We start from the raw sequence: 11,757 nt of genomic DNA on the forward strand, positions 1-11,757 counted from the left end.
TATAATGACCTCCACTCTTCTGGGGAGATGTTCGACTAGATTTTTGTGTGAGCTTGTGGAGATTTGTGCTCATTCAACAACAAGGGTGTCAGTAAAGTCAGGTACTGATGTAGGTGAGGTAAGCAGACAGACCTAGGGTGCAGTCGGCATTCACATTCATCCCAAAGGTGTTTAACAGGGTTTAGATCAGAGATCTATAGCAGGCCACTCAAGATCTTTCACTTCTACTCCAATTAAAACCATATCTTCATAAAGCTGGCTTTGTGCACAGGGGTATTGTCTGGGTCTTTAAGTTCAAGTGAAGGGAAAAGTTAATGCTACCGCACCAAAAGACATCCTGTGCATCACAGTATTTTTGTCTTTATAAATAAACACCATGTTCTGTACATAGTTCTGTTGAAACCAGACAGTTTTTAAGTTATAACGATTTTTACTTTTGTCATTGGACCTTAATTAAGAATTAAGAAAGCAAGCAAGAGAGAGATTTTGTTGCCTGCTCAGATAAAATTTCACGTATTTTGCACTGGACTTAGCTCCATGAATAATTTTTTAACACTTACCAATAAACCACTCTGCAATGTTCAAGCCTTTTTAATGGCTGTAATAAAACCATTTGTTGTTAACAAAAGAGCAGCTTGGACAAAACAACGCCTTAAGCCACTGTTGTGTTTCGGAACTGACAGGATTTACCAGCTGCAAAATGCTTCCAGATCAGGCACAGACACTAGCACCGTATCTGTATAAAAAGAGGGAAAACCGACCAACTATTCTGGAAATTTCTGTCTTTCCAATGTTTCGTGTCAACCATTAGTTTATTAATTAGTGATTATTATTTGCCTATCAACTGTATCAAGTACATTTACCCACATAAATAATTGTATCGGTTTGTTTTTTCATGTCATAAGCGAAGATTTCCATTTAAATGCAATATAAACTCCCTAACAGATTGCATTAGCTCAGCTACTGTAGGTCAATAAAACACTTATCGATCACATGACTGCAGCGAGTCAGTAGCTCCTGAACAGGACAATATTTAGAACTCTTATGATGCAATGTTTTGTGTGTTTAATAAAATATATATGGTACAACATATCATCAATTACTGCCTTATATCTGCAGCGGATAACAGCTAAATACGTCTCTCTGAAATCAGAGCAGAGTAAACTGTGGTCTCCTTCCCCACAGTACCCATGACTTCACCCATAATGCAATGCTCTGGAAAGACTGTGTGTGTGTGTGTGTGTGTGTGTGTGTGTGTGTGTGTGTGTGTGTGTGTGTGTGTGTATGTTTGTGTGTGTGTGTGCGTGCATGTCTGTAAAATAGCAAGAATTTCCCTATAAGTCATTAGTGAAAACTATGCCTCAGTTTCAGTCTTTTGTTGCAAACTTTTCCCACTTTCATTCTGCTGCTCACTTTATTCATCACAAGCTTTATTCCACTCATGATCTTTTTCTTCACTCACTAACTGTCTATTACTTCATCCCTTCTTTTTCAGTGACTCATTCTCTCTTGATCCCTTTTCTCTGACTCTTACCCTCTCTTTTGCTAGATCATTCACCTGCAATCCAGCCATCCTCTCTCATGCACTTCCACACCTCACACACACACTGCTCGTTTTCCTCCACTACTATCCTTCTATCCCCTTCATTCTTTTATACTTAATCCTTTGTAAATAAAATTATCAAATATAAATATATAAGTATAATAAAAAATATTTCCCCTTTTTTTTTTTTTTTTTTTTTTTTTTTAGAAAAATTTACATTTTATTGCTGAAATTGCACACAATAATATTTGTGAAAACTAAACCCATTTAGTGCATTTTATTGCCATATTACATTAAAATGCAAATATATAAATAAAAAAAATTTCCGATTCAGATGTTTGCTTCAGGTTTTAGTTTGAACTTTTGAAATTTCCATCGTTTTCTGTGGCCTGAATCAATGCAAGCCCATTTTTGCCACAAATAATGTATATATATATATATATATATATATATATATATATATATATATATATATATATATATATATATATATATATATATATATATATATATATATTTGCCTAATTCTGAGTTTATTTCTTGTAATTCAGACGTTTTCTTTCTAGCAATTCTGACTTTTTCTTGTAAACATCCAACATTTCTGGTGCATTCAACGATAACCATGTTGTGGGCCTAAAGTTTGAAGCTGTTAGTGTATGAGCGAGGCTTATCTGCTTCTTCAGCTTGTTCTGTCTCCTCCAGAGCTGGTTATTAGACAAAGTTCTCTCCAGGGATCGGAGGCTTAGTTTAATACCGTGCGATACTGATATACTGATAATGATTGTAGCTTATTTTACTTTCAATGTGTAAAGCTTCCTTGCACTACAGAGGGGGTGACGCTGCACAATTGGATCGGAATTACGAGAAAACTAGGCAAACTTTTTTTTTATGTGGCGGAAATGGGCTTCCATATGAATTTTCTCCTCGGCCATTGTGGTTTTCTCCCCATTCCTACATTTATCATTCTGCATCGTCTTCTGTGTTCACTGTCCAGAGCACTCCAGAATTTAGTTGGGAGATACTGGACTAAGCAAAGCATTGAGGCAAAATAATTTTTTTGTATTCTAATTACTCAAGTTACTCAAAGAATTGTTTTAGCCCTAATTATATATATATATATAAAATATGGATTTGACAGAGATATTGACAGTAGTCTAGATTTCAAGTGTCCCAGTGTGACTGTCACCAAAGTGTTTATCTACTCAATGTCTCCCTCACTGTCTCCCTCACTGTCTCCCTCTCCGTCTCCCTCACTGTGTCTGGAGGTGTTAGCTTAGTGGTTAAGGCATTGGTCTTTAGATTTGAAGGTCATGAGTTCTGCACACCAAGTCACCATTCTTGGGCTCCTGAATAAGGCCCTTAACCCCAATTCCTGCTCAGTTGTATGCATGAGATATAATGTAATGTATAAAGTTGCGCTGGATAAGGGAGTCTACAATATCCCATAAATATAAATGTCTCTCTTACTGTATCTCTGCAGATCAGATAGAGATTTAAATGTTCATGCATCCTCACATCTCTCACACACACACAGTGGGGGAAACTTCACTGTAAACATCTGCATGTCCCACTTTGAACTGTCTTGCCTTGTTTATTTGGAGGAGTTGTGTTATCAAGCTGCAGAGCAGACAGTAAATAAGACACTTAGAACAGATTAGGCTCATCATTTACTAGTTAAATGCTGACAGACGGATTCTCCGTGTCTCTTTTTGTTTTTACCACTACAGGCAAAACACATGCACACACACATCTGTACGACACATTTGTAAGCATATTCTCTCTAATTACACACTGTCAAATAATCCCTCTGCCCTATTATAATTATGTACAGTAATGTGTGTAAATTTTTTTTTTAGTATTTGTAATACTGTGTCTTCTTCATGGGTCATAGAACAACATGAAGAGTTCAGCAAAGGTTGCTGTCAGGAAGTCCAGGAAGAGGAAGAGGTAAAAAAAGAACAGGGGATTGAGAATATAAATAGGCTAATCATCATCATCACAGTGACAGGATGCAGAACTGGAGGAAGCCTGGTTTCATAGTGAATAAAGTCATTCATTAGGTTTCATTAGGCTGAAGATCCAGCAAGATTTCCAAAGCAGTGTCTCAAACATGTCTACAGTATTCTAGATTATGACACTATATGAGAATTACACTATTGGACAAAAGTTTGTGGACACCTGACCAAGTATTGTTTGTGCTTTCTAAACATCCAATTTCATATTTTAGTCCTTATTTTGCCATTAAAATATTCTCCAGGTTTAAAGGAAAGATGTGCCTCTAGATTTTGGAGTATGCGAATGTAAGTGAGGTGAAGAATCTTAGGATGCAGTCAGCATTCCATTTCATCCGAATGGTGTTTAACATGTTTGCTACAGCTTCACATTCCACATTAACATCCCATTTTCTGTTACAATAACTTCCACTCTTCTGGGAAGATGTTCCACTAGCTTTATGAGTGTGCTTGTGGAGATTTGTGTTCATTCAGCCACAGGGTGTTAGTAAAGTCAGGCACTCATGTAGGTGAGGTGAGGGGGCCTGGGGTAGTCAGTGTTCCAATTCATTCCAAAGTTGTTCAGTAAAGTTGAGGTCAGAGCTCCATAGCAGCCCATTTAAAATCTTCTACTGCAAACCAAGTAAACCATAACTTCATGGAGCTGGCATTGTGCAAAGGGGCATTGTCCTGTTTGAACAGGTTTGGATCTCCTAATTCAACTCAACAGACCTTTTATGCTACTGCCTCCAAAGACATCCTGTACAGTTTTTTATTTAATGATAGATAATCTATAATTGCGATGTTCAATAACTGAGATTAAGAAACTAGTTTATACATTTGGAAGAAAAAGTTGGATAGTTCAGTGGTTAAGGCACTGGGTTACTGATCAGAAGGTTGGGGGTTCAAGCCTCTTTATACCCAAGCTCCACTCTTGGGCCCTGGAGCAAGACCCTTAACCCTCTGTGCTCCAGGGGTGCCGTATAATGGCTGACCATGTACTTCCAAGCAAACTGGAATATGCAAAGAAAAAATTTCACTGTGCTGTAACGTACATGTGACAAATAACGGCTATTCTTCTATTCTATAATATAAAAAAAAAAAAAAAAAAGCCTGTTCCTTTTGTCGTTCCACAATTATGCAACATTTTTCCTACTTTTTTTTTGCCATTACAAGTTCTTTACTATTACATTAGATGCCATGTTTTAAGACAACTCACATTTTTTTTTTTACTTTTTGAATAATGGCATTGATTGTTTATTCATGCACACGCCTACGTTTGAAAATTAACAAAAAAAAGTTAAATTGTCTTTTACTTTGCTCCCAAAATTAGGGATTCAACAAAAAAATCTATTTAGAATTTCATGCCTCATTGAATTTGTGAGTTAATTAAAAAAATAATAATAATAAATTTCAATTCAATTGTATAGACCTTTTGATTTATTTAATATTATTATATTTTTTAACACTGGTCTATACAATATAGACCAGCTTTACAGACTTATACAAATATAACTTCAAATGTATAAATCAAACCATATAATGAGTAATTCAGTGGTGACAGCAGTAGCAGGAAAAAACTCCCTGAGGTGGTATGAGGAAGAAACCTTGAGAGGAACCATACACAATCATGTGGGTGGCATTGAATAATTAATCATTACATTACTAGCATGATTAAGGTCCAAACCCAAACTCCATGAAGCTGCAAATTACATTTAAAAAAATCCATGGACACCTTGGTTTTCATCTTTTATTACTTTTATTTTATTATTAACAGGCTAAGCAGCTAACTGTGATGAGTGAGGAACCTCCAAAAGACTGTAAACTGTATAATCAGGTTAAGAATTTCAGAAGCAAATTATGTTTGTATGCTGACTGAGGTAAAGCTAATTTTAAAAATATACAGTATAACCTAGTAAATGAACAATGTGCTACTATCTTTACTCCTGATGCTGTGAGCTGTTGTGTTGATTTGACATGTTTTCAAAACTCTAGTCCTGGAATCCTGAAAAAAAACTTCTGAGTTGAAGTGCATTTTATTTTTTCCTAGTTGGAGACTTACAACATTTAAATGTGTTAGATTATAAACAGTGATGTTTCCAAATCAGTACTTCAATACTTAAAAAATAATAATAATAAAAATTATGTGCAATAATCAACCTTACTTTTAACTGATTAAACAGATCTCAGATTCTGAATCTAATGGTGCAATTCCTATAAATGGCAGCTTGTTTAATTATTGAGACATTTGAAAAACAATCTTCTATGTAATATTTATGATGTTTTAGGAGTTGGAGTTGTTACTAATAAACAACAATTGGGTGTGTGTGCTGCAAACAGACTCTATTCATGATCTTACTTGCATTAGAGTCACGCATCAACAAAAAGCTATCTTAGATCAACAGCACTTTAAACACTTATAAAAAAAAAAAAAAAGTATCACGATTAAAGTCAAAATTGGATCTTCCTGGAAATGTGCATAGGTGAATCCCAAATGACTAGCAATTAGCCCATGATGTTCCCTTCATAGGGAGGAGAAGGCATAATTTAATTGCTGAAATGTTGAGGCTTTTGAATGCATCAGGGAATTTAAGGGGAAGCTACTGAAAACAATATATTGAAACAAACACAGGGCAATAGATAAGAACAAATTCAGAAACTTTAGAAATTTTTTAGGACCATGATGTCGAAAATGGTTAAAATCTAAATATTAAAGAAGGATAAAAGGAAAGAGAGGGGGAAAAAAATCATCGGTGAGGAAAAGGCACAAACAAATATAATAAAACGAGCTGGAAAGAGAGCGAACAGAACGAGTCCTGTTTCTTCACTCTCACGTGGCTCACAGATGCTTAAGATAAAGAGGTCTATTGACAGTCATTAGAGAGTGCACACACACACACGCACGCGCGCACGCACGCACGCACGCACGCACGCACGCACACACGCACACGCACACACACTCAGGAAAGCTTTTAGGAGGCCAGCTTTTAGGAAGATAACTCCATAACAGCCATGACCATGCAGCTGGGCAGCTTAGTTCTTTCCCTTCTTACTTAAACTCAACCCCTCTCTCTCTCATTTTTCTTTTTCTCCATCTCTCTCTCTCTCTCTCTCTCTCTCTCTCTCTCTCTCTCTCTCTCTCTCTCTCTCTCTCTCTCTCTCTCTCTCTCTTCCCTCTCTCACACACTCTGGCATGTAAGATTAAACATATATTAATCATAACTACAAGCCTGAACTCTAAGGCATCATTGGAATTTCCAATCTCTTGTTCCTCTCTCATATATATTGCACCAAAACCCAGAGCACACTCTATCACACATTCTCTCTCTCTCTCTCTCTTTCTCTCTCTCTCTCTCTCTCTGACACACACATATGCACACACAAAACCTCTCTCGCCACATACCTCACGCCGTGTCATCAGAAATGACGACAAACACTCTAGCACACAGTCACACTAGGAACCAAAGTGGCATGGTGGCATTACACACTAATGTAGAACAGCCAGCAAACTACTTTCCCTATTTTAGACATCACAAGTGAGAGAGAGAGAGAGAGAGAGAGAGAGAGAGAGAGAGAGAGAGAGAGAGAGAGAGATAATCTACTTAATTTGACTCACAAACTATCAGCAAGTCATGTGTCAATATTTCCCCATCATATCAGTCTAACCTTTTAACTCATATCACAAGTTATAGACGTTTAAATAATGCTTATCTTGTTGGCTGAACAGAATTAAACAAGTATATATATATATATATATATATATATATATATATATATATATATATATATATACAGTGAGGAAAATAAGTATTTGAACACCCTGCTATTTTGCAAGTTCTCCCACTTAGAAATCATGGAGGGGTCTGAAATTGTCATCGTAGGTGCATGTCCACTGTGAGGGACATAATCTGAAAAAAAAAATCCAGAAATCACAATATATGATTTTTTAACTATTTATTTGTATGATACAGCTGCAAATAAGTATTTGAACACCTGAGAAAGTCAATGTTAATATTTGGTACAGTAGCCTTTGTTTGCAATTACAGAGGTCAAACGTCCTGTAGTTTTTCACCAGGTTTGCACACACTGCAGGAGGGATTTTGGCCCACTCCTCCAGACAGATCTTCTCTAGATCAGTCAGGTTTCTGGCCTGTTGCTGAGAAACACGGAGTTTGAGCTCCCTCCAAAGATTCTCTATTGGGTTTAGGTCTGGAGACTGGCTAGGCCACGCCAGAACCTTGATATGCTTCTTACAGAGCCACTCCTTGGTTATCCTGGCTGTGTGCTTCGGGTCATTGTCATGTTGGAAGACCCAGCCTAGACCCATCTTCAATGCTCTAACTGAGGGAAGGAGGTTGTTCCCCCAAATCTCCCAATACATGGCCCCGTTCATCCTCTCCTTAATACAGTGCAGTCGCCCTGTCCCATGTGCAGAAAAACACCCCCAAAGCATGATGCTACCACCCCCATGCTTTACAGTAGGGATGGTGTTCTTGGGATGGTACTCATCATTCTTCTTCCTCCAAACACGTTTAGTGGAATTATGACCCAAAAGTTCTATTTTGGTCTCATCTGACCACATGACTTTCTCCCATGACGCCTCTGGATGATTCAAATGGTCATTGACAAACTTAAGACGTGCCTGGACATGTGCTGGTTTAAGCAGGGGAACCTTCTGATTTCAAACCATGACCTCTTACTGTATTACCAACAGTAACCTTGTAAACGGTGGTCCCAGCTCTTTTCAGGTCATTGACCAGCTCCTCCCGTGTAGTTCTGGGCTGATTTCTCACCTTCCTTAGGATCATTGAGACCCCACGAGGTGAGATCTTGCATGGAGCCCCAGTCCGAGGGTGATTGTCAGTGATGTTTAGCTTCTTCCATTTTCTAATGATTGCTCCAACAGTGGACCTTTTTTCACCAAGCTGCTTGGCAATTTCCCCGTAGCCCTTTCCAGTCTTGTGGAGGTGTACAATTTTGTCACTAGTGTCTTTGGACAGCTCTTTGGTCTTGGCCATGTTAGTAGTTGGATTCTTACTGATTGTATGGGGTGGACAGGTGTCTTTATGCAGCTAACGACCTCAAACAGGTGCATCTAATTTAGGATAATAAATGTAGTGGAGGTGGACATTTTAAAGGCAGACTAACAGGTCTTTGAGGGTCAGAATTCTAGCTGATAGACAGGTGTTCAAATACTTATTTGCAGCTGTATCATACAAATAAATATTTATAAAATCATATATTGTGATTTCTGGATTTTTTTTTTTAGATTATGTCTCTCACAGTGGACATGCACCTACGATGACAATTTTAGACCCCTCCATGATTTCTAAGTGGGAGAACATGCAAAATAGCAGGGTGTTCAAATACTTATTTTCCTCACTGTATATATATATATATATATATATATATATATATATATATATATATATATACTCATTCATTCAAGATGGAAATTCACATGAGAAATCCCCCACTATAAGTAATTATGCTGTCAAGAGTCCCACATTTGAAGGCCAGCAAAACTTGACTGCAATGGCTGAGCCTCGCTTTGGGCAAACAGTCTTTCTGATCATGCTATTGTGCCTGCCAGGCGAGTAAAAATTATATAAATATGTAAATTATATAAGTATAATATATATTGTGCATCCCAAATACTGTATTTAATTGACTAGTGCCTTGTGGGAATGCCTGATTGACCAGAAACACGGCCTGAATTCAAATATCCCTTTTTTTTAGTCATCATTTTAAACATTTATTTGCAATCAATTCCTTTATCAGGGGTTAAAAGGGTTAATAATGGTGACGTTTTAATTCACATTTGCTCAGTACATCGCAAACACAGTCCTGTAAGATCATTACAACAGATTATCTATCATCTGTAGAGGCTACACTGCAATGCTAATTGACCCCGGTTGAGGTATTATATCATTGAGTTTCTAATTCACTGATCAAATTTAGCTCTTCCAGAAGAAAGCTTGTGACACAGTTATTGAGCTGAAATAGAAACACCACCAAATAAGCGAGTGTTAAAACAAATAGATCCACAGTGACATCAGACCAGATAAATTTACTCCTGAAGAGGTAAGTTTAGTGTCAGTGTAGGAGTTAATTGCAGGTTATCAAGCCAACCTTTTTTCCTACAGCTGGATCACCATATGGCGTAAGCTCACCTGACACATCAATACAGTTCAACAATGGTTTTGTGTGTGTCAGGGGTCCGGGGAAGTTTGGTGACGATACTGCTCTAACAAACACTTTATTCAACTCCCTCCTTCATGCTACTCTACACCAAGGTTTCTACACCCACTCTCTTGTCTCAAGGACCTACACATCCTAAAAACCACAACATGATTGTTTTCTGAGCAGTCACATCATGTGGTTATGGAAAACCCAGACCTCAAAATATTATCGTGCAAATCATGACCAGTTTGAGCCAAGCAACACAGAAGCACCACAATGAACGAGGCTGACTGTGCATGCATAGAGGCTCATAGCTGAACTCTCCAGGATCACCAGGCAGTGTACACACACACTGTGGGGTCAATAACCCAGAGCAAACGCAGAAACAACTCTGACCAAATTGCTCAAAATCAGATTATGAATCCATGGTTTACTATTTCACCTTTCAGTCCAGATCAACTCATTATCTACTTTATCCTATATTTGGTTGTATATTTTTTTTTTTAACACCATTGAACACACTCTGGACTTATATGTTCCTATTAAAAATATTTCTGTCAATTTTCTTATATTACAATACATTTTCTTATATATATATATATATATATATATATATATATATATATATATATATATATATATATATATATATATATATTTATTTTACAACTAAACTGGTCAGAATTATGTCAAAGATTGGAAAATCAGATGCATGAAATGCAAATTGACATGCAGAAGGAGACCAGACACACTCTTCAGCCAGGCTGTGATCAGAAGATCGGAGATCATCAAGAAGTTTAACAAATCAGAATTTCTGAAGTTCTAGAACTGTCTGTCAACCAAACAAATCCACTACACCTCACTACTGAGAAGAAACCCAGTGTTGCTCAGAAAGTTCATGCATCTCATTCCAATCAGGATCAAAACCCAACTTTCTCCAGCATCCTTACATGAGTTTATATTCACAAAAGCAAACATCCAGCCTGTTTCAGGCGTATGTGACTGCAGGATTTCTCCAGGCTCTACCCAAACAACAAGCAAACTAGATGGTAAACATGATCATAATGACGGATTTTAGTGTTAAAATGTGAAGGTACCGTTAAGTCGGGGGTCCGTTTTGCGACGGGATCTGTCTTTACCCCGGAGTTTGGACAAAGTCCGCTTCAGTAAAGGTTCAGCCATTCCCGGAGGTTTATTCCGCTCTGAAATGATGATGACAATAATACAAATAAAAAATAATAATAATGCACAAATAAAAGCTGCTCAGTTACTTCTCATCCTGAGATACAGCGCCCGCATCGCTACGCAACTTCCACGGACTTCCACAGGAAATGAATTCCACGGATTCTTTCCCAAACTTTTTTTTTTTTTTTTTGGCCTCGCCTCCATTTGAATCGGGATAAAAACCCCAGTGTTCCTGGGAAATGAAGTTCTCACGAAGTTGAAACATGGCCTACACAAAACCGTGTATTTTATATTATTCTTACTACTACAGCTATTATATGATTTAATTACTAATTTAACTATTGCACACTAATTAACTAATTAAAATGTAACTCAACTCAAAATGATAAATCAGTGCAAGCTTCATTTATTCCCTGATTATTTTCTATATATTCTATCTCTTCTATATATACACTACATCTACAGGGTACCTATCTCATAGTCCATATTTATACATACCATATGTCTCTACATGCACCGATCCAGCATACATTTATATGCATCGATCAAACATTATGACCACCTGCCTGATATTGTGTTAGTCCTCCTTTTGCTGCCAAGACAGTCCTGACCTGTCGACAGCAATTCATTTGAGCTACAGTAGATCTGTTGGATCGGACCGCACGGTCCAGCCTTTGCTCCCCATGTACATCAGTGAGCCTTGGTCCTGACCCTGTTAACTGTTCCTTTTACTTGGTTCCTTGATAGATACTGACCACTGCAGACCAGGAACACCCCACACAATCTACAGTTTTGGAGATGCTCTCACCCACTCATCTAGCCATCACAATTTGCCCATCAAATCCTTATGCTTGC

General features: G+C 37.5%; 1 protein-coding gene across 2 annotated transcripts in view; it reads right to left on the bottom strand.

The window, feature by feature from the left end:
- syde1 (synapse defective Rho GTPase homolog 1) overlaps positions 1-11,126 on the bottom strand; it is a 28,838-nt gene extending 17,712 nt beyond the window's left edge. The window contains exon 1 of one of the 2 annotated variants that reach the window (XM_083556457.1): positions 10,815-11,126. In XM_083556457.1, the coding sequence (XP_083412583.1) occupies positions 10,815-10,899 (85 nt within the window). In that variant the 5' untranslated portion in view covers positions 10,900-11,126. The remainder of the gene's footprint in view (positions 1-10,814) is intronic. The other variant, XM_083556456.1, reaches the window with a different exon arrangement.
- Positions 11,127-11,757: the final 631 nt, after the last annotated feature.

The sequence above is a fragment of the Silurus aristotelis genome, assembly GCF_946808225.1.
Source record: "Silurus aristotelis genome assembly, chromosome: 12".
In the NCBI taxonomy this organism is placed as follows: domain Eukaryota; kingdom Metazoa; phylum Chordata; class Actinopteri; order Siluriformes; family Siluridae; genus Silurus; species Silurus aristotelis.